The following is a 22,925-nucleotide window of genomic DNA, read 5'->3' as shown; positions in this document are numbered from 1 at the left end:
GGGGTGGGAACCAGTGAGTGGGCGGGCTTCGGAGAATGGACCATCCCAGGGGGCAGGGTTTGAGGCTGGCTGCGGGTCAAAGGCAGAAGTGCTGATAAACAGGATTCAAGTCATCGCTTAGATAAGCACTTTTGCTTCTGCACCACAGCCTCGTAGAAGTCTTGCTTACTCTTTCCTGAGTACAAAAACAAACTTTCTAATCGTAAATAAAATTTGTGCGACGTGAAGTTTGGCTGGTGGGACGTGTTATCCTTCTCTTGTTGATGTCAGCCAATTTCCAAAGGTTTCTCTTCATTAGAGTCTGTTGGTGCCAGACGTTTATGCATAGAAGGATGTTGGATATGAAAGCTCAAGATGGATGGCGCTGGTGTGCGTGGAGATACACCTGCCATGTCCCTTCACGGAGGGAGGGATGAGTTGCCCCGGCTTCTGCGGGTGTTGTCAGTGGACACCCTTCAGCTGTCAGTCCCTTCAGGAAATGCTTCAGCTGCAGACAAGCTGCCCAGCCCTGGGTCCCAGCGTCCTGGAGGCAGCCCATCCAATGGCTGATCAACATGGAGGTAGAGAGTCCTGCCTTTGGGCCCAACAGGGGACAATTCTGCAAGGCTGGTCCAGCTCCAGAGCTCCCCTGGGGTAGCCTGAGGCCCCTTCCTCTCTCTTCCACATCTGGTGATCCCAGAAGTCCTTTCTAATAAGCATCCTGAACACAAGGCAGTCTGCTTCCCCGAGAACCCAACCTGTCCCTCTAACACTGGGACGACTGTCCCTGTGTGTGTGTGTGTGTGTGTGTGTGTGTGTGTGTGCATGCACTGCATCTCCTTCTGTAGGGCAATGAACCTGAAGTTACAGAAATGGTGAAAACAGACACTGAGAACAGACTTGGGGTTCCCAAGGGGCAGGGAGGTGAGGAGGGAAGGATTGGGAGTTTGGGGTTAGCAGATGCAAACTGTTATATATAGGATAGATAAACAACAAGGTCCTACTACAGAGCACAGGGAACTCTATCCAGTATCCTGTGATAAACCAAGAATGGAAAAGAATATGAAAAAAAATATATATGCATAACTGAATCCCTTTGTTGTACAGCAGAAATTAACACATAAATCAACTATACTTCAATAAAACTTTTTAAAAACTTACTTTCTTACTTGAAAAGACCAAAAAAAAAAAAAATGGTGAAAGAATGGTAGGACTGTGGGCTTCCCTGGTGGCGCAGTGGTTGAGAGTCCGCCTGCTGATGCAGGGGACATGGGTTCGTGCCCCAGTCTGGGAAGATCCCACATGCCACGGAGCGGCTGGGCCCGTGAGCCATGGCTGCTGAGCCTGTGCGTCCGGAGCCTGTGCTCCGCAACGGGAGAGGCCACAACAGTGAGAGGCCCGCGTAACGCAAAAAAAAAAAAAAAAAGAATGGTAGGACTAGCCTTCCAGAACGACTGAAGGAGCCCTACAGTTCTTACTTTTGGTATTTTGACCTAGTGTTATGTGTGAATTTCATCTCGGTTGTGGGTTGTGTCTCTTATCAGCATGATGAACCCCTGAAGGTCTCATCTGGTGCTTTTGGCCTTGCTCTCAACTCTGAAACTAAGCGCCCGTGGGTTAGAGTGACTTGCCCAAGGTCCCAGGGAAGGCCGGGCAGGTTCCACTCGTTGAGGTCTTTTAAATGTATTGAAAAGATGAAGAGGAAGAAATGTAAAAACAGGCTAAAGAAGTTGCAGAAGAAAAAATATACAGATTGTGGTGGAGAAAATAGAATACAGGATTCTCAAAGTGACGACGGGATTTATAGACACGGGAATTCATTGCGCGCTACGGGAGGTGTGGTCAGGTGACAGGCTGCAGATTTAAAATTGTGTGATGGATCTGGTCTTTCAATACTGTCAGTCTATGCCTCTCAGCTCCTTTTGGAGATAGCATAAGAATCTAAAGAGGCTCTAAGGGCAGCTACGGAGGTGGATATAGATCTGGCGTGTTAATTCCCTGTTCTCGCCACCATATTCACGTCCCCCTTCTGCACTGCTCAGCATTTTGGGTTGACAGATCAAAAGAACGAATGAGCATGTCGTGCTTGAACGGCCCTTGTGCGACGGACCTGGCTACGGAGGCTGCTGTGACGTGATGGCTCTGTCTCTGAACATCCGAGATAAAGATGAGCCTCTTCATTTCGTAAATAAGATGCTGTCATTTTGATTTGGAAGGGACATAGAGATTTTTTTTGTCTAATTTACGCCATCTCCTGAACAAAGTTTTTGTGAAGTAGAACTCGAGGTCAGTGAACACTTTTGCATCGAATTTCTTGAAAGGCTGGTTGCAGGGACTTCCCTGGCTTTCCAGTGGTTAAGACTCCACGCTTTCCACTGCAGGGGGTGTGGGTTCAATCCCTGGTCCGGGAACTAAGATCCCACATGCCACATGGCACGGGCAAAAAAAAAAGAAATGTTGCTGCAAATGCAAGAACGTTTACAGGTTCCTGTCTTCTGAACAAGCCACCTTGCAAGCTTCTTTGTTGAGAAGCAGGCGGGCTCTGTGGGCGTTGGCACCCAACCCCCTGCCCCCGCACTCAGAAAATTAAATGCTCTGCTGTTACCATCTTGACATTTGTAATTTTTGAACAAGGGGCCCTCAAATTATGGAGCTGGTCCCACTGAGAAGCTTTGTGACTCAAAATTTGCCATTTCTCCCCTCTTGGTTTCAGTGAACTCCTGGGTGGAAGGGGCAGATTCTGAAAACGATACTGGTGTCTTGGGTTTGTGTAGTGACTGATCGTCATTCTCATTTCTTGTTTACCAGATGGCCCGCTCGACTCAGGGGTCCCTGTGGCAGCCCTTTCTGGCTGGCTGTTGTCCTGTTTATTGGGTTCCCAGAGCTGCTTAGAAACATTCCAGACTCCTTAGCACGACCCCTAAGGCCCTCCGTTTTCTGTCCTCTGCCTCTCCAGCCTCGGGTCCTGCCACGCCCCCTCCCCCGCTCCAGCACACCCAGTTCCTCCCAGTTTCCCGCGTCAGGTCCCCCTGCCTTGGCCAGGGCAGCTCTTTCCATCCGGAGCCTGAGCTGTCACTTCTTCCCATCTCCCAGCTCCAGGTAAACACCCAGACGTTCCTGGCTATGTGACTTTCCTAGCTTAAGACAACAGGAAAAAAAAAAAAAAGACAACAGGAATGTATTCTCTCTCAGTTCTGGAGGCCAGAAGTCTGAGATCAAGGTGTTGGGAGGGCTGATTTTTTCCTGGAGGCTCTGAGGGCAAAGCCACGCCAGCTCTCTCCTCCAGCTTCTGGCGCTGCCAGTGATCCTTGGTTCGTGGCTGCATCACTGGATCCGTGCCTGACGCTACACCGTCTCCTTCCCGCTGTGTGTCTCCCTGTGTCTCTGTACCCAGATCTCCCTGTCCTTTCTCTTATGCAGACACCAGTCATTGGATTTAGGGCCCACTCGGATCCAGTGTGACCTTGTTAACTTGATTTCAGCTGCACATCCCTTTTTGTACAAGGTCACACTCACAGGTACTGGGGTTAGGACTCAAACATAGATTTTGGGGAGGGACGCAACTCAACCCAATGCCTTAGGCCAGCTCTAAAGCCCTCTCCCCGTGTCTCAGAGGAGACACTTTGGGGGTGATGACTGTAGAATCTGTTGATCTCACTCTGTGTCCCTGGACTGTATGCTACGGGACAGGCCCTTAGTAAATAAAAGCAGGAAGTGTGCTTGGTGAGAACACAGTGAGATGTTTCCTCAGCCAAACGAAAGAATTTGGAAGTATCTGTAGTACTGGGTTGATACATGTCTCCCTCAAATTCCTATCCACCTAGAAACTCACAATGTGACCTCAATTGGAAACAGGGTCTTGGGACTTCCCTGGCAGTCCAGTGGTTAGGACCCCGCGCTTCCACTGCAGGGGGCGCGGGTTCCATCCCTGGTTGGAGAACTAAGATCCCACATGCCTCATAGTGCGGCCCCAAAAAAAAGAAAAAAAAAAGGAAACAGGGTCTTTGCAGATGTAATAGATCCGATGGGGTCATGCTGGAGTAGGGTGGGCCCTGAATCCAATGGCGGGTGTCCTTATAGGGACAGGAGTGACCACACAGACACAGAGAAGGCCTTGTAATGACAGAGGCAGAGACTGGGGAGATGTGGGACCAGCCGAGGACCAAGGATGGCCAGGAGCCACCAGAGCTGGAGAAGGCAGCAGGGACCCTCCCCTGAATCTCCAGAATTTCGGGAACATATCTGCATGTAGGAGGGTGGGAAAGGAGTCCCACGAGAATGGGGGGGGCTTCCACCCCTGGGGACAGTCTAGGGTGAAGGGTGAGCCATCCAGCCCTCCTTCCTCTTTGGTGGCACAATGCCTAATGGGCCTCTGTTGTTGTTGTTGAATATTTATTTATTTGGCTGCACCGGATCTTTGCTGCAGCATGCGTGAGGGATCTAGAGCCCCGACGAGGGATCGAACCCGGGCCCCCCTGCATTGGGAGCGCAGAGTCTTACCCACTGGACCGCCAGGGAAGTCCCCAGTGGGCCTCTTTGGATGCTGGAGGCCACAGGCATCCCCTGGGCCTGGCCTCCCACCCAGCAGAGCCAGCTACCCTCCTGCAATGGGGCAGGGTCTGCATCTGCACTGTACCCCGCCCAGTCCAGGGGTGACCCTCAAGGTCACTCTTGGGGTACATTCTGTGGGTTTTGCCAAACGTATGTCATCCTGTGTCCAGCAGGACCTTGTCCTACAGAACAGTGTCCCTGCCCTAAAAACCTCCCTGTGACCCACCTGTTCATCCTGCTTTTCCCTGCTCCAACCCCTGCAGCCAGTGATCCTTTCACCAGCTCCATGGTCCTGCCTTTTCCAGAATGTCATCAAATTGGGATCATACAGCGTGTAGCCTTTGCAGACTGACTTCTTTCCCTTATTTCCTGCCTTTTCCAGATTCTAGAGGCACTGTATCCCTGGCTCGCGGCCCCTCCTGCATCCTCACGGCCAGCAGCGCAGCATCTCCTGTCTCTCTCTGCCTCTGACCCTCCCGCTTCCCTCTTATAAGGACCTTGTGATGACGCTGAGGCCCCCGGGGAATCCAGCGGCCTTAACTTAATCCCACCTGCAAAGTCCCCTCTGCCCCATGATGGGACGTGAGCACAGGTTCTGGACATTAGGATGTGGACATCCTTGGGGTCCTGTGCACAGGCTTGCCTGGTCCAGAGCCTCCTATAAACGCAATCATGCAGGCCATCCTTCTGTGTCAGGCTATTTGTTGGCTGTGGATTTGTGAGCCACCCAGGCTGTCCCTGGTGGTGGGTGGTCTGTCCCTCACATGGCTGAGGGGCTTCCGGGGTAGGAGTGGCTTGATCTCCTGTTGCTGAATAGGGGACCAAGATGAGATGTTTTCGGTTTTGACCATGGGGAGAAGAGCTGCTCTGACATTCCTTCCAAGACTTTTTGTGGACATGTGTTTTGGTTTCTGTTAGGTAAACACTTAGGAGTGGAATCGCCGGGTCAGAGAGTAGGTGTGTGTTCAGTTTTATAGGGAAGTGCAGGACCTTTTCCCAAACTGGCTGTAGCCCTTCACACCCCACCAGTGAGCCCTGGGGGTTCTGGTTGCTCTGTGTCCTCGGCAACGCCCATCTGTTACATTTTAGCCATTCAGGTGGATGTTGGGTAAGGTTTTGATTCCTTTTTCTTTTTGTGGTAAAATAGAACATGAAATGTACCATCTTAACCATTTTTAAGTGCACAGCTCGGTGGCATTGAGCACATTCACGTTGTCGGACAACCGTCCCCACCATCATCTCCAGAACTTTCTCATCTTCCCAAACTGAAGCTCTGTCCCCATGAAACACTCACTCCCCACCCCCTCCCCCAGCCCCTGGCCCCCACCATCTGCTTCCTGTCTTTGTGGATGTGACTCCTCTGGGGACCTCTTGTGAGACAGTATCTGTCCTTTTGTGTCTGGCTCCTCTAAGTACAATGTCCTCAAGGTTCATCCATGTCATAGCGTTTGTCAGAACTTCCTTCTTTTTTATGGCTGAATAATATAGTCCACTTGTGGATGGACCACGTCTTGTTTAACCATCATCCATGGATGGACACGCTTCTCTTGTTGTGGACCACGGGCTCTAGGCATGCAGGCTTCAGCAGTTGTGGCTCGCGGGCTCTAGAGCACAGGTTCAGTAGCTGTGGCGCACGGGCTTAGTTGCTCTGCGGCATGTGGGATCTTCCCGGACCAGGGCTCGAACCTGTGTTCCCTGCATTGGCAGGTGGATTCTTAACCACTGCGCCACCAGGGAAGCCCTAATCTTTTTTTTTTAAAGTTTTTATTTTATATTGGAGTATAGTTGATTGACAAAGTTGTGTTAGTTTCAGGGGTACAATAGAACGGCTTTCTAATCTTATACTTATTTTTCCAGGAGAAAAAAAATTTTTTTCAGCTTCATATATATATATTTTCAGATTATTTTCCATTCTGATTTATTATAAGATATCCAATAGAGTTCCCTGTGCGATACAGTAAATCCTTGTTGCTTACCTATTTTATGTATAGTAGTTTGTATCTGTTAATCCCATACTCCTAATTTATCCCTCCCCGCTCCTTTCCCTAATCTTATACATTTGATACATAGGGGACAATTTTTAATGCAGCTGAATCTCTAAACATTTTATTATTTTTTAAAAAAATAAACAGTGATACATCCATGTCTCCCTCCCTCCCTCCCTCTCTTTCTTTCTGCGCAGCACGGCTCGTAGGATCTTAGCTTATACAGAGAAAGTTCTCTGCTCTGGGGCCAGAATAGCCCACTTACAGATCCATTACTAAAGGTTTAACTCTTCGTGGTGTGCTATGGGGCAGGGCCAAGCTTCCCTCCACTTTTTCCTGGGAGTCTGGTGGTCGAGGGTGGTCTCTGGGTGACGCAGAGCAGGAAGGGGCAAGATTAAGATCTTCGCAGGCTCCAAGCTCTTGGAGGAGCGTGGCGCTTTCCCACGGCCCTCCAAACCGTTGGACCCGCGGCTTACACGCGTGGAGATCCTCAGATAGCTTCCCCCGAAATTCTCCCACTGTAGATCAGAAGCTGAAGCTCCCTCATCTGTGCTGCTGCCTGAAGCCCGGTTCCATCCATGTTGCCTCTTCCTGGGGCAGCTGGGGCAGTGGGGGTGGAGGGGAAGCCGTCACCACCCTGTCCCCCTCAAGCAGCGGCCAGGGAGCCAAGGAAGGGCCGGAGCCGGGAGGAAAGGAACAGTGAGCCTTTTTATTGTGCATTAATTCACTTGGTATTAACAATTCCACACAATATTCAAACACTGCAGGAAAGTGGGTGTGGCACACCTGGAATTTTTTAAAAATCAGAAATAAAAAGCACTGGACATCCAAACGCAGATGGGGTAGAACCCACTAGAACCACAGATTGCTTTCTGAGAACCGGGAACCGGTCTTTACAATGTTTGGCAATGGTCTCTGACGACAGCGGAGGAAACGGGGCGGGGGGGGAGGGGAGTGGGGGAGTGGTGTCGACATATGGCTTCTTTTCAGGGGCCCCCACGGCAGGTTCTTGAAGGGCGAGCGACTTGTGGTGGCCTACCCGTGGCCCGGAAACTGCCACTGGTCACTCATGCTTGGGGCGGGGGTCCGATGGCCTTTTCCTGCCCGCCCGGGGCTCGAGATGGATGAGCTGCCTGGAGGCCCAGCGACGACAGGACAGGGTGGCCAGGACATCAAAGGAAGAAAGAGCACCTTCTGCATCCCCATCCGTCCAAGGGGGCTGGAGGTCACAACCGAGTCACTTAATTCTTGGCCTGGGGGGGTGACCTTTCGGGAAGGTGGGGGAGGGGCCGGGCCAGGCCCACAGGAAACACTGCAGGCTGCAGACAGAAACCCCGTGTCGCCCAGCACTGCCTTTTTTGGGTGCCTGTGTCCTTAATTCCCCCGGGATGTGGTTGAGAGGCGCTGGTTTCCCCAAGGCCCGCGTTGCCACTGCCGGCTCCCGGCCTCGCGGGGCACTTACAGCCCCCCGAACGCCCTGAAAACCATGGTTTCACGCTGACACTTGCACCAGGAAAGCACAAGCAGAACGCACTGTCGTGTGTGGGGACCTATGCTGGGGACCCTGATGTTGAAGAAGAAAAAAAAAGGAAAAGAGCGCTTTTTCCTCCGCTGGAAGGAAACCCACGGTGGGGCTTTTGCCCACTGCCACCTCCCTGGGCTCCGAGGCTGCGGTCACCTGGGGAGCAGCAGGGCAGGTGTGGCCATGGGGCGGGGCTGGGGGATGGTGGTCCTCCCCCTCTCTGGGCCTCAGTTTACCCAGACCGCTGGGTCCCTGGGGTCTTGACTCGGGGGCCTCTGGCCCGGTGCGATTTTGCTTCAGGGCTTGCGGGGGTGGGGAGGGGCGGCCATCGGCCAGCTGAGCCCAGAGCCAGCGATGGGGCTGACAAACTCGGGTCCCTTCCACCCCATTGGCCAGGGGTCCTGGGCTTGGCTTCCCGCAGGCTTCTTCGGGATCAGTCGGCGGGGACACGCGGTGGGGATAGGCTTGGCACAGCTGGCAGGGCAGGGACCCGAGAGAGAGGGCAGGCCTGAGCCCGGGGACCTGTGACCTCAGCACCAGAACCCCTTGTCCTCTTCGGGGCCTGGCAGCGGGAGGCTGGGACATTAGGGGCGCAGGAGGACGGCTGGGTGTGCGCAGACCGAGTTCAGGCTGAAGGGCTTAAGGCTTCTCTGTCCCGGAGAAAAGGGTGACCAGTCGGCAGATGGCTGGTGGGCTGTCCTCGCCGGCAGACTCGTTCTGCCAGCTGCCCCTCTGACCCTCGGGCTAAGCCCCGCTGTGCCCTGGCTTCCCCAACCCCCAGCCGTGGGGTACGCCCGGGGTTTCTGGAACAGGCTTTGTTCTGTCCTGCTGTGCTGCCAGGCGTGGGCAGGCCAGGCGCCCCTGGGACGCTGGCTGCCTGCGCAGTGTACGGGGGCAGCAGCGTGGGGTGGGGGGCTTTGTGGCTTCCCCCCTTCACCTGCAGGGGTGGGGGAGCGAGCTCCCCAAAGCCCCAGGTGCTCCCGGACCGGCCGGAGAGAGCTGGGTGCTGGGGAGAAGCTTGGCCCTGGGTCTGCACCCCGCGGGAGCCGGCGATGGGGGTGCCGGGCATCCCGCCAGCCTTTGCAGCTGTGCACGGACTGAGCCCCAGGGGCGCGAGGGGAGCAGAGGCATCGGGAGAGGAGCTCAGGGCTCTGGGTCCCACCAGCCCGTGTGCCTTGTGCCGGCTGCCCAGGGCCCTCCTGCTCAGGGGGCCTGGGATCCTGACTTCCCAGCTCGCCCCCGCAGGGCCGCACGGGCAGGTGGGCCACCGGGGATCAGGCCGCGGAAAGCAGGTGTGCATCTGACCCGTCCTTCTGCCTCCACCTCTTTAAATGTTTTTGTCCTAACAGAGGAAACAGCAATTGTAAAAGAGCCCCCCAGCCCGCCCTCACCATCAACTACACGACACCTTACAGATGCTCTGCGTGGCCGGGTGTGAGCGCAGAGGGGAGCATTGCCAGTGCCTCTCCATTTCTGGGCAAAGGATCCCATCTCCAGGGCCTCTGCAGCTACTTCCAGACAATTTCACACCTATTTTTTTCTTTTTTTTTTTTGGCTGGCCGCCCACCCGGCTTGCTTGCGGGATCTTAGTCTTAGTTCCCCAGGATGGAAACCATGCCCCCTGCAGTGTAAGCATGGAGTCCTAACTACTGGACCACCGGGGAATTCCCTCGCACCTTTTTATATCCTGAAGCACCAGGGGGCCCCTGGGCTGGCCTCCCCAGGCTGCATTTCTGTCTGAAAAATGGCCATGGAGATGCAGAAAGTGGAAAAAAACAGAAAAAAACACAGAAGAGCCAAATATGACCATAGCCTCTAACTGCCCACGCTGATGTCTCGTGCTTAAAACTAAAGAAAACACAGCTGGCCGTTGCAGTGACCAGAGCCACAGGCTGAAAATCCGTTTCTGGGATGGGTGGGGTCCCCAGGAAAGGGAGGGGGCCTCAGCATGGCTGTCGGATGACACATGCCACACAAAAGCCACACAGCTGGGTGACCCTGGGTGACAGGGGTGTGTTTCACAGGCAAAGCCCCCCTCCCGGCCCCTGAAATCCACGTGTGCATTGTCACACAACCCAGCTTAGCTACAGGTTCAGCCAATGACACCCGATTTTAGCGGTACGGAATTACAAGGTTTTAAATGAAAAGGAGAAAAATTTCTGAAAAAAGTTCATTATGTCCCTCCTCCCAACTCCTCCCAATTTTTCTCCACTTAACACACCCTGGTCAAAAGCATCACATCATCAACCTGGCTGAAGTCCTCACAAATGGCCAACTGTGTGAGACTTGCCACCCGGCTGGGTCACCCACGCCAGCGGCTAATTCACCCACCTCCTTCCCGTCTCCCCGCCCAGCTCGGCTCTAGACCATGACTCAAATGGCAACGCAGTTTTCAAAAATTGTTAACACATCGCTTGGGCATTTCAGCTATTCCCCGTCAGAAGTGGTGGTGGAGCCCGGCCCCTGACAGGGCTGCGATGTTGGGTCTGAAAATCCATCTGAACCCAGAGGATACATTTTACCCCACCTGGGTGATGGCAACTTTTTGCGTTTCTTTTGGAATGAAGAGTTTTGCTTGACTGTGTACTGAACAGATGCCCTGGCTGGGGGTGGGGGTGGGGAGGGGAAGAGCCAAGCAAGAGGGAAGATAAAGCTATAGGATAATACAAGGCTTCTTGTCCTTAAAGGGGTTCTCCGAGGCGGGGACTCCCACCAGCAGGGGGTCGTTCCGGGCGTGCTGCTCACAATAGCTCATGAGTTCGGAGGAGGCTTTGGAGACCTGTGTGTGGGCACAAGGACAAGAGAGGAAAGATAAGAAGGGGCCGAAGTGCCGTGTCCACAGCAGCACGACTCACAGCAGCCAAAAGGTGGAGGTAACCCCAGTGCCCGTCACCTGAAGACACACACCGTGTCCCTGCACACACAGGAGCATCACTCAGCCACAAAAAGGAGAGAAGCACGGACACTCGCTACCACGTGGATGGACCCCGAGAACAGGATGCTCAGTGAGAGAAGCCAGATGCAGAAAGGCACACAGTGTGTGATTCCACTGATGGGAAACGTCCAGAACAGGCAGATGCACAGACACAGAGGGCAGTTGTCAGGGGCTGGGAAGTGACTGCTCATGGGGATGGGCCTCCTTTTGGAGTGATGGAATGTTCTGGAATTAGGTAGTGGCGCATTAGTTTGCACAACTGTGTCAATGTACTAAGTAAGTATCACTAATGGTAAATTTTATGTTACGTATATGTATTTTACCGGAATTTTAAGATTAAATAAGCAGAAGAACTGAACCTTCTCCAGAGGGGGCTGTGGGGAGTTTGAAGGGAAGGGTCAGGGGAGGAATTAGTTTAAGAAAGGACCTGATGGGGAGAGCCCTGCAGGTACATCGCCCGAGAGGCGGGACAAGGCCTTCGGCATTTGATTCTTGTGCCGTGTGAGCTGTCGCGGTCTCGGTGACCACCGTGAGGGGGCTGACACTTAGGACCCCCTGCGTCAGGGTCCCCTAAAAGAGGAGGGGGGAGATGCAGGGAGGGCCCACCGCAGCCCTGGGGGAGCTGACGTGGGTAAAGTGGTGCCTAGGTGTCTGGGGGGGCCCACCCTGCTGGCAGCACCGCGGCTGCGCTGTGGGACCCGGGGGCCCCTCGAGTCCCGGGCGCATCTCTGCAGCCTTGACCCCTCGGCAGTCCCCTTCCCACCCGGAAGAGCGGCGGGCAGGGAAAGTCTGCGGAGGGTCTTCTGCACCCCAGAGCTGCCGCGCCGGGCGCCAGGGCCCCAGGCTCGGATTCCACTGCTCCGCCTGGAAGACAAGCCCCCCGGGGCCCCTGGATGCTGCACGCCCTCCGCCTCGCCTTGCCGGTCTCTCACTCAGGCCGGCCCTGCGCTCCCGGTCGCCGTCTTGGGGCCGCAAAACCTCAGGCGGGACGGGAGGGAGACTGGTCACGCCCGACTCTGCCTCTCCCCACGTTCAAAGGCCGCCCGCCGGGGAGCCCTCCGACATCAAACGGGCGGGTGAGTCAGCGGCCTCCTGAGTCAGCGGCCTCCGCCAGGGCTGGGGCTGGCTCGGCGCTGAGAGGAAACCACTTCAACCGGGGCTGCTCTGCCTTCAGCCCCAAGGAATGCTTTGAATGCTCAGAGTCCTGGAACATTCAGACGCCTCGTGGGAGGCGCCCCCCACGACACCACCCGGGGGGTGCGGCAGCCTCCTTCCCACCTGGCTGGGCTGGAGGTGCAAGGCGACCACAGGGGTTGGCCCCATGGCCACATGGGGTCGCATGTCCGCACTGCCGGGCCATCCGTTCCTAACCCGCGACCAGCAGTGACTGGGGGATGACCGTGCTGAGGGAAGCAAGGCCTGAACAGATGCGTGGAGTAATGGCTGATTCTATGTGTCCGCTTAGCTAGGCCAGGTACCTGGCTGTGTGGCCAAACGCCAGCCTAGATGTCTCTACGAAGGTCTTTTTAAGGTGAGATTAACATTTAAATCGATGGACTTTGAGGAAAACTGGTGATGCTCCATAATGTGGGTGGGCCGCATCTAATCAGTTGAAGGCCTTCAGAGAAAAAACTGAGGTCCCTCGAAGAGGAAGGAATTCTGCCTCCTGACAGCCTTCGGACTCAAGTTGCATCAGCTCTTCCCTGGGTCTCCAGCCTGTGGTTCAGCCCTGTCAACCTGAGACCTGCCAGCCCCACGACTGCGTGAGCCAATGCCTTAAACTACCTCTCACGCTCCCTCTCTGTCTCTAATATATAGTCATATATCCCTGACTAATCCAGTGGGTAGCTAGAGCACGGCTAATGTGGAAGCATAAATGACCTGTGTCTTCCCTGGATGGAGACTCCCTGGTCCTCACCCAGCCACCCACAAGCTGGGGTATGGGGCAGGAATCAGCTTCTCGGAGGTGGCTCACCGTCCTTTGCAAAGTGGACATGGGTCTGGTGAGAAAGTGATTTCGAAAAGTGTCAGACAGCTTTCTCGTGTAGGAGGCCATGACTGGCCCGTTGGTCTATATCCTTTGAAAGCCCTGGATGTCATCCTGATGTCCACTCATGGACTTGAGACTCAGCTATATAAACAAATACGGTCCCTCCACACACGGGAGCATCAGTCAGCCATGCAAAGGAGTGAAGCCCTGACACTCACTACAATGCAGATGGACCCTGAGGATATGATGCTCAGTGAGAGAAGCCTGACACAGAAGGACCCACAGTGTGAGATTCCATTGATGGGGAACGTCCAGAACAGGCAAATCCACAGACAGACAGTCGGTTCCTGGTGGTCAGGGGCTGGGGAGGGGATGTGGGGTGATTGCTAATGAGGACGGGCTTCTTTTGGGGGCTGATGGAATGTGCTGGCATTAGTCATGATGGTTGCACATTTTGAGTTCACCAAATGCCACTGAATTGCGCACTTTAAAAACGGTTAACTTTATGCAAATTAAAAAAAAAGAAAAAAAGCCCGCAGAGCTGACTGCTCAATTACGCACTATCTTATTTTGCTTTGCACCTTCCTGGTCCCCGATGGGTTAAGCGTTTGCCAGGAGGAACTGCTTGTCCTTTTTCTTTTTTTAGCTAAAAATCAAACATGCTTATTTCAAAAAATGCAATCAACGCAGAAGTGGCAAAAGTAAACACTGAAAGGCCCTGTGTCCTCTCTTCCCTGGGGCCGGGCCTCTGACTTCTCTTTGCATCTGTCACAACAGGGGAGCTGGACAGAGCTCTGAGGATGAGGGGATAGAAGAGAAAGTGACTGTCTCACGCTGACCCTTTTGGAGGGGACTGATTTGGCCTTCTCTGGGGCCGTCCAGGGACGGACCCCAAGGGCTGGGGCAGGCTCACAGCAGTACTCGAGGCCTGCCTCTGGTCCCACTCTGTTTATAAAGCATGCTGGCACATCAATTGTCACAACAACCCATGTTGTAGGTTTACATCAGCTGTGTCTTTCTGCTGAGAAAACTGAGGCTCAGAGAGGCTGAGTGGCCCAAGGTCACACAGCGAGAGGCAGAGTCGAGTGCAAACCCCTACTGTCCTGCCAGCCTCCGTGCCCACCGTCTGCTGAGGGCGTGCCCGGGGGTCTCTCCCCTGCTCACCTTGATGCGCTCGATCCCGGCTTCGATGCGGAGCTGTTCCACCAGCTTCCGAGCCTGGGCTATGTTGTTAGTGGCTGACATTGTCTGCCATCAGCTCTGGGCCCCTGTCGTCTAGAGAGCTGTGGGGAGAAGCAGACAGATGTGAGCTGGCTCGTGATGCCCCAAGACTGTAGGCGAAGGACGTCGAGGAGGGATGCCCCACTTCCGGAAGCCTCAGGGGGCCCTGAAGCTCCGCCACCCTGCAGCCACGACGCCTGTGTCCCTGGGTCACAGTGAGAGGCCCGGCCAAGCACATCTTCTCCTACAGTCCCCTCCTGCGGCCAGTCGGGGGTAAGTGCTCACTGGACATGACCACTGAGGGTCCCAGGAGAGCTCACAAAACCACTGCATTGGCTCCTGGTTGGTTCAGAATGAGGGGAGTTTTCTGTGATTCTTGCTCCTGCATTGGGTCTCCTCCCCCCATACTGTTGGCACTGGGGCCGATCATTCTCTCTTGGGGGCCGTCCTGGGCCCTGTGGGGTGTCGAGCAGCCTCCCTGGCCCCCACCCACCTGATACCAGGAGCACCCCCAGTGTGACAACCACAGATGTCCCCAGACATGACCCAGTGTCCTCTGGGGGCAGAGTCGCCCAGGGGCGAAACCCCTGGCTCTGGACCAAGGCAGATCACGTGGGAAGCCTGCACCCGTGGGTCCTGGGTACCCCACCCCTTCTCTACAGGGCCTGGGCCTGTTTCCTTCCTTCATTTGGTCAATTGTCCAGCAAATTAAAATTTAATTAAATTTAAAATGTTGCGATGCCCATAGATTCACATGCATTTGTAGAAAACAGTAGAGACAGCCTGTGTACCCGCTGCCTGGTTTCCCCCAGCGGCGGCATCTTGCAAAGCTGTAGTGACATCATAACCAGGATGCTGACATTAACACAGGGGAGATGGGGGGCACTTCCACCCCCAGGGTCCTTATGCCTCCCTTCAGGGGCCACAGCCAGGTGGCCAGGCCATGGCTATGTTCACCTTTTATACTTTAGTACCATGGCCTTGAGAATGCTGTTTATTTATTTTAGATTGCAATAGGCTATAACTTAGTTTATTATGAATAAAATGTGTAGCACATCATACATTTCTACCCCACAAATTCAGTGTTAGAAGAATTCCAACAAGACAGAGCTTAGACTTGGCAAGAACGATGCAACAGACAGAGTAAGGCCACTTAAACAGGAAATGGCTCGTATAAGTAAAATTAACACAAACATCTAGGTATGATTTGGTCTATAACTGGGCAGGATTAAGACAAATGCCATTCAACTTCAGTTAAAAAGTCAAAGTGTCACTGTTGTTCAAATAAAAAGTCAAAGCACGCGATGTAGAAAAAAATGATAAAACCACCTTAACCTGACTTACATCCATATTCAATTAATTATGAGAATGCTATTTATTTATTTATTTTTCAATATTTATTTATTTGGCTGCGCCGGGTCTTAGTTGAGGCATGTGGGATCTAGTTCCCCAACCAGGGATTGAACCCGGGCCCCCTGCGTTGGGAGCACAGAGTCTTAGCCACTGGACCACCAGGGAAGTGCGGAGAATGCTGTTTAAATGGAACCACTCGGTAAGGAGCCTTTCGGGATTGGCTGTTTTTTCCCACTCGACCTAATTATCTGGAGATCCACCCCTGCGGCTGTGCTTATCAACACAACAGTTCATTCCTTTGCAGTAAAGGTCCACGGTGTGGACGTGCCCCATAACTCTTTGCCTGTCCGAGAACACCTGGGCCGGCTCCCGGTTCTGGCTGTGTCAGCAACAAAGCTGCCACAGGCGTCCGTGTGCAGGCTTCTGCGTGAATATAAGCCTTTATTTCTCAGGGATAAATGCTGAGGAGTGCGACTGCTTGTTTAATTTTTTAAGAGAACACTGGCCTGTTTTCCAGAGTGGCTACACAATTTTACATTCCCACAAGCCACGTACGAGTGATGTAAATTTATTTTTTATAATTCAGTTATGCAAAATGTTTCTGTCCCTTAAGGTGGTGAAAATTCTACTTTTTCCATCCAATCTACATTTAGCGAGCCCTGGGATAGCGGTTCTCAACTGGGGCCATCCTGCCCCCAGGGGACACTGGGTGTTGTCTGGGGACATTTGTGGTTTTCAGAACCTGAGATGTTGCTCAACGCCACCCCCACCAACCCCAGTGCCCAGGGCGGCCCCCCACAGAGGATGGCCCGGCCCCAAATGATGATAATGCCAAGGCTGAGAAATCGAGTCTGATCCCTGGTCACACTGGACACCAGGATAAATCCCCGATGGTCAGCTAGTGTAAACCAGGGTGGCCCCCAGCATCTGTGAGTCACCTCCTCTCCTTCCCACTCAGGTGTGGATTTAAATGCGTGCAGCATCCCAGGACCTCAGAGGTCACAATGTCCTGGGGGGGTTGTCCATGGAATCCCTAACCCAGGGGTTTCACCTGGGGAGATCCTGTCCTCAGGGGACACTGAGAGACACCTGTGGACGTCTGTGGTCGTCACGACAGGGAGAGGGGCTCCTGGCATTGAGATGGGATCAGAGAACGACCTGGCCCCAGTGTGCGTGTGGCCTGGGTTGAAGATGCTCCCAGTGGGTCCACGCAGTGTTCGTTCGGGATGGTGGGGTGGAGAGCCCAAGCTCAGGAGTCCTGGGGAGCCGCCTGACTGGGCTGGCTTTTACCCAGGTCTTTCAGTAGCACCGTGTGCTTCTGTCATCATACACTGTACCCCTGTCTGTTTCCCAGAGGGGCAGCTGCATAAAAGTAAAGGCAGAGTTCAGGTTCTCAAAAAATTTCCCTTTCAGCAATAAACAGGAACGGACCGTGGACGTGCACATCTCGGATGGCCCTCCAGGGGATTGGGCGGAGTGAGAAGGCCAGTCCCCAGAGCCACATGCTGTGCGGTTCCATGTAGAGAACATCCCCGAGACCACAGGGTCGTGGAGATGGACGAGAGGCTCGTGGTGGAAGGGGGGCGGTGGCCTAGGGAGGGGTCTGGGTGGACAGGCGGACACGGGGTCCTTGTGCTGTGTGAAAGTGCTGGAGATCTAGACTGTGTGTGGGGGGTTCACGTGTCTGCACAGGGGATAAACCTGCAAAGATCCTAATATACACACACAAGTAAAACTGCAGGAATCTGTGTTCGGTAGGTGATGCAGGGACTTTCTCTCTGTGATCTGGTACGACTGCGTGTGAATCTACAGTGATCTCCATCCAAGTTCCATTAAAAAAAAAAAATCCCTTCCACACTGCTAGCTGCCTGCCTTCCCGCCAGACACTCAGGCCCCTTTCTGGGTCAGAAAAGGCCCGAATGTGTCTGCTCTGGGCATACAGGGCCCACATGTGGGCTTCCAGAGGGCTCTGATTCAGCAGAGAGCTTCAAAGCGGCCACAAAACATCCAATTCAGGGAAAACCGCCCTTGGTTCGACTTAAAAATACCTAAATTACTCAGCGCTAAATATAGATGCTGACAGAGAACAAATGGGATGGCTTCACAGCATGTTTTCCTTGGAAGGCCAGGGAGTCCTGCTCAGCACCCACACTCAGAGTGTCCACCAGGACCCTAGGAGGCCCGGCCACCCCGTGGGGCACCCCAAACCGTAGCCTCCCTCGACAGCTCTAAGCCCCTCGGCGCTGCTGGCTTTCTGTTCCAGGCATGATGCCCTGAGAGGCTCCCTCCAGGCTGGGTTATAACCTGGACCCCCCGGGACGGCCGGAGGGGGCTGCATTGGGGTGTGTGTGTATGCTTGTGTGTGTGCATGCACGCGTGTGCATGCATGCGTGTCAGTGTGCATCTATATGTGTGCATGTGTGTGTGTGCATGAGCAGCTGAGACCAGACGATGGTTGCATCACGGCAGCCCAGAAAGCAGACCGAAGTCCTGGTCCTGGCGGTGTCACGGCCAGTCACTGCCTCACCGCGTGCCCCCGGGGTTAGGTCAACTCCCGCAGGACAGGCAGTGGCCGTGAGTCAGCCCGGGAACATTCCTCACCAGCTGCCTCCCTGCCAGAGACACGTGACGGCCCCAGGCACCAGACCTGGCTGGGCCTGCCTGGCCCGTGGAGCCTTGGAAGGCCCTGGAAGCTGGGCAGGGCCTTGGGAAGCAGGAGGGAGGGGTTAGGCGGTTGGGGCTGCAGGTAGTGGTCAGATTCCGCCTGGGGAGAGGCCGGTTCTAGTGTGGCAAGGCTGGGGGCATGACTTGGGGTGAGGTTTGCCTAAAAATAGAAACTTAACAGACAACAGCAGGCCCTGGCTGGCCTCCCAGTAAAGGGCTAGGAAGTCACCAGGGTCAGGCTGGATCCCACAAAAGCATCGCGGGTGCGTGGCTGCAAGGCAAGGACCATGAAGGCCCCGAGCATGCCAGGATGCATTGTGAGGCTGCGCTGATTACAGTGGGAGGGTCATCACCGGAGTGTTACAGACCTGAGCCCAGATGCCAGGCTCAAATGCACATGAGGATTAAACGCAGCTGGGGGAGGGTGGTGTTTCTTGATGGCGAGCTGGGGGATGGCAGGATGGGGGACACCGAGTTAGAACAGGGTCCCTCCCCCAAGGCCCAGGTCACTCTCTGTGGGGGGCCGTCCCGGGCGCTTCGGGGTGCGGAGCAGCTTCCCTGGACCCACCCACTCAATGCCAGGAGGGCCCCAGTCGTGACAGCCACAGACATCCCCAGACATGGCCCCGTGTGGCCCAGGGGCAAAGCCACCTCCCCCGGGGTTGGAGGGGGGAAACCTCTGGATTATATTAGGCCTCATTTTCCCAACCAAAGAGATTCCATATAAAAAGTCACAGAATGGGGTACTTCCCTGGCGGTCCAGCAGTTGAGACTCTGCGCTTCCACTGCAGGGGGCGCAGGTTCAATCCCTGGTTGGGGAACTAAGATCCCACATGCCGTGCGGCGTGGCCAAAAAGTAAAAAAAACCCAAAAAAACCCCCCAAAAGGGCTTCCCTGGTGGTGCAGTGGTTGAGAGTCCGCTTGCCGATGCAGGGGACATGGGTTCGTGCCCCGGTCCGGGAGGATCCCACATGCCGCGCAGCGGCTGGGCCTGTGAGCCATGGCCGCTGAGCCTGTGTGTCCGGAGCCTGTGCTCCGCAACGGGAGAGGCCGCAGCAGTGAGAGGCCCGCGTACTGAAAAAAAAAAAAAAAAAAAAAAAAAAAAAAACCCAAAAAACAAGTCATAGGATGAAAAAGAAAATATACACAGATTAGTGAAAATATACAGAATGTTGATTTTCTGTTTCAGAGAAGTTACCTCCTAGCAACTGAAGCAACAGAACGAGTGGAGAACATTAACAGCTATGATTGTATACAACTATTCAGAACTTCTTCACGGCAAACCTATAAAACTAAAACCCAAGACCAGCGACCTAGGAAGAATCATGGCAACGATGCACTGGAAAGCGACCTCTTTGTCATGTTAATAATACCTTAGCTGGGTATTTTATATCCGGTAAAGGACTCACTCAAGGAATTCATGTGAAAAGTAATTTAACCGGTAAAACACAAAGTGAACAAAGCGTGGCCTCATCAGCAATCGACAAAAGTAGGTTGGAGGGACCATGGGCTGCCAGCAATTCATTTACCCAGGACACCAGGAAGGCTGCAGGAAGAGCGACACCTGACGCAGGTAGGGATATGCTCGTCCCCGACTCTCTGGTATTGTTGGCCAATCTCAGCCTCGTAAACTGGACATCAGGAGCTACAAGGTTGTCCTCTCAAATCCCTTGCTGGGGGCATTTATCCCGAGGGAACAAAAATCAAGAGAAATAAAAAGCTATATGTAGAAAGGTGTTTACAATGGTGTTATTTATAATAGTGAAAAATTGAATGAAACCATGTGTCCTGCAACGGGGGAATGGCTAATTCAGTGGGGTGTTTTCCTAGTGGAGCAACTGTTATAAATGGCACCCAAAGATGGGGAGCCCAGAGGAGGTGTTTAATGAAAAAACAGGGAGATGGATAAAGTGAGGATGTGTGGCTACTTACCACTGTATTAAAACATATGTGGATAAAGGCAGAAGGGGAACCTCAAATTGACAGTCTGGTTAGTAATGTTTTTATGATTTCCTTTAATGAAATGGTTTCCATTAAGGTACAACTTGCATCCAGTAAAATCCGTGCTTTGGGGCATGTAGTCGATGAGAACTTAGAAACGCATACAGTCCTGTAGCCAATACCAATTGTGAGTAAAGCCATGGTGAACATTCATGTCCAGGTTTTTGTGGGAACCTAAGTTTCTGTTTCTTCCGGTGAAATGCCTGGGCATGGGATTTCTGGCTCCTAGGACAGGTGTATGTTTAACTTTACAGGTTAAACATTTTCAAACAGTTTCCAAAGTCACTGCGCTGTTTTGTATTTTGAAATGATCACAGACTGACAGGCAGGTGCAAAAATTGTACAGGGTGCCATGCACCCTTTCCCCCAATTCCCCCGATGGTGACATCTTATGTGACTGTGGGACAATATCAAACTGGGACACTGCTGCTGGCCCGATGCTCACTGGCCTCAGGTTCTACCAGCCCTCCCACGACTCATATGTGTGCAGACGGGATGTTTGTCACCACTCACCCCTCCAGGAAGGTCTGGTGTAAACGTCACCTGTCCTGGCCGCTATCCCTGACTGAGATCCAATTCCCTTACTCCTGCATCCCTCACCCAGCCAGGACACCTGCCTGCAGGTGGTGTCCCCACCTGCCCCCACGCCACCGTGACCACCCCCATTGACATTTGTGGCTGGATCATTCTCTGGGGCACCGTCCTGAGCACTGTAGGGGTTTGAGCAGCATCCCTGGCCCCCACCCACTCAATGTCAGGAGCTCCCCAAGTTGTGACAGCCACAGATGTCCCCAGACATCGCCCAGTGTCCCCAGGGGGCAGAATCTAAGGCTTTTGTGGAACTCTCTTATCAGAAGAAACCCAGCAGCTAAAAGAGGTTCATTTAGGCAAAATGCAAAGTTTTTTGGAACTGAAATGGTCCGGTTTGAAGTGAAACGGTACTGAATGGAACAGAAGTTTGTTTCAAAGAGGGTTTAAATTTCTTAGCATCTGAGAATTCCCTGGTGGTCCAGTGGTTAGAACTCTGTGCTCTCACTACTGAGGGGGTGGGTTCAATCCCTGGTCAGGGAACTAAGATCCCACAAGCTGCTTCGCCTGGCCAGAAAAAAAAAAAAAAGAATTTCTTAGCATCCAACAACCTCTGTGGCTGGGAGAAGTCACACGGGGCCAGAGTTTCAGAGTTTCCCTCAAACTCAACTAAGAACACATTTGAAGGAGGAAAGAGCACAGCCCTGGGGGGAGAGATGGGGAGGCAGAGCCCCTGTGGAAAGTGGCAGACCTGCATTCTGCCCCAGCTCCCAAAGCTGTGTGGTTTTGGGAAAGTTACCTCCCCCCTCTGAGCTCCAGTGAGCTCTGCTCAATGCTCAGAGTGACACTCCCTCTCGGCGCAGGGCCTGGCCAACCTCCAGGTCCCCAAGTTCCTATGTTGGGGGACGGGGGCCCCAGAGGCTGGCAGCCACAGGAAGGGCCCTCCTTCAGGAACCTGTGGCAACTGCCACATATAAACACAGCTGCGGGGGGGTAGGGACGAGAGATGAGGTGCCTGGACCTCCTCTGCACAGTGAGCGCACACTGGCCGGTTTGCTGGAAGCTACTGAGAAATCTCCCTGCCCTCGGACTTTGCTGGCACCGAGTGGCCACACCACTCATCTGCCCAGGGAGCGGGCGGGGCAGGGTGTCACAAAGCCCACCTGGCCTGGGGGAAAGCGGGGCGGAGTCTGAAGTGGATTGTATTAAAACTAGGAGTGGAGGGACTTCCCTGGTGGTGCAGTGGTTAAGAATCTGCCTGCCAATGCAGGGGACACGGGTTCGAGCCCTGGTCCGGGAAGATTCCCACATGCCGTGGAACAACTAAGCCCGTGCGCCACAACTACTGAGCCCACGTGCCACAACTACCGAGCCTGCAAGTCACAACTACTGAAGCCGGCATGCCTAGAGCCCGTGCTCTTCAACAAGAGAAGCCACCACAATGAGAAGCCCGCACACCGCAACGAAGAGTAGCCCCCGCTCACCACAAATAGAGAAAGCCCATGCACAGCAACAAAGACCCAACGCAGGCAAAAATAAATAAATAAATAAATAAATTTTAAAAAATAAATAAAAGCCGAGCATGGATCCCCTTCTGTCATTCTGTGGCTCTAAGATCACGCTGATCTATTGATACATTCATGGCCTCCTCCTCAGCCACCTGGACTTTGGCTTAAAACCTCTATCTGGGGCTTCCCTGGTGGCACAGTGGTTGAGAATCCGCTTGCCAGTGCAGGGGACACGGGTTCGAGCCCTGGTCCGGGAGGATCCCACGTGCCATGGAGCAGCTGAGCCCAGGTGCCACGGCTGCTGAGCCTGTGCTCTGGAGCCTGTGTACCACGGCTGCTGAGCCTGCGCTCTGGAGCCTGTGTGCCACGGCTGCTGAGCCCGCGTGCCTGGAGCCCATGCTCCGCAGCGGGAAGGGCCACTGCAATGAGAAGTCCATGTACCCCAGTGAGGAGTGGCCCCTGCTCGTTGCAGCTGGGGAGGGCCTGCACGCATCAACGAAGACCCAGCCCAGCCACAAATAAATAAATAAATAAATAAATAAAACCAAAACAAAACAAAACAAAAAAACCCCCTCTATCTGCAGATTTCACTCCAATGATGGTGGGCCAGCTCGTGTGGACGCTCTCCTGACGAGGGCAACTAGCAAAGCTTCATGGAATAGAGAAGCTTGAAGGGACTGGCGGACTA

At 53.8% G+C, this 22,925-nt stretch overlaps 1 protein-coding gene across 1 annotated transcript in view; it reads right to left on the bottom strand.

Annotated features, from left to right (window-relative positions):
• Window positions 1-7,204: 7,204 nt before the first annotated feature.
• Window positions 7,205-22,925, bottom strand: part of GNG7 (G protein subunit gamma 7) — a 157,546-nt gene continuing 141,825 nt past the window's right edge. Inside the window, exons 4-5 of the mRNA XM_082623687.1 lie at window positions 14,127-14,245; window positions 7,205-10,816 (exon numbers count right to left, since the gene is read on the bottom strand). Coding sequence (XP_082479813.1) covers window positions 10,691-10,816; window positions 14,127-14,207 — 207 coding nt within the window. The 5' untranslated portion in view covers window positions 14,208-14,245 and the 3' untranslated portion in view covers window positions 7,205-10,690. The remainder of the gene's footprint in view (window positions 10,817-14,126; window positions 14,246-22,925) is intronic.

This window comes from Mesoplodon mirus, assembly GCF_964341445.2.
Source record: "Mesoplodon mirus genome assembly, chromosome: 5".
In the NCBI taxonomy this organism is placed as follows: Eukaryota; Metazoa; Chordata; class Mammalia; order Artiodactyla; family Ziphiidae; genus Mesoplodon; species Mesoplodon mirus.
The sequence above is the reverse complement of the archived record's forward strand: the minus strand, read 5'-3'. Positions and strand labels throughout refer to the sequence as shown.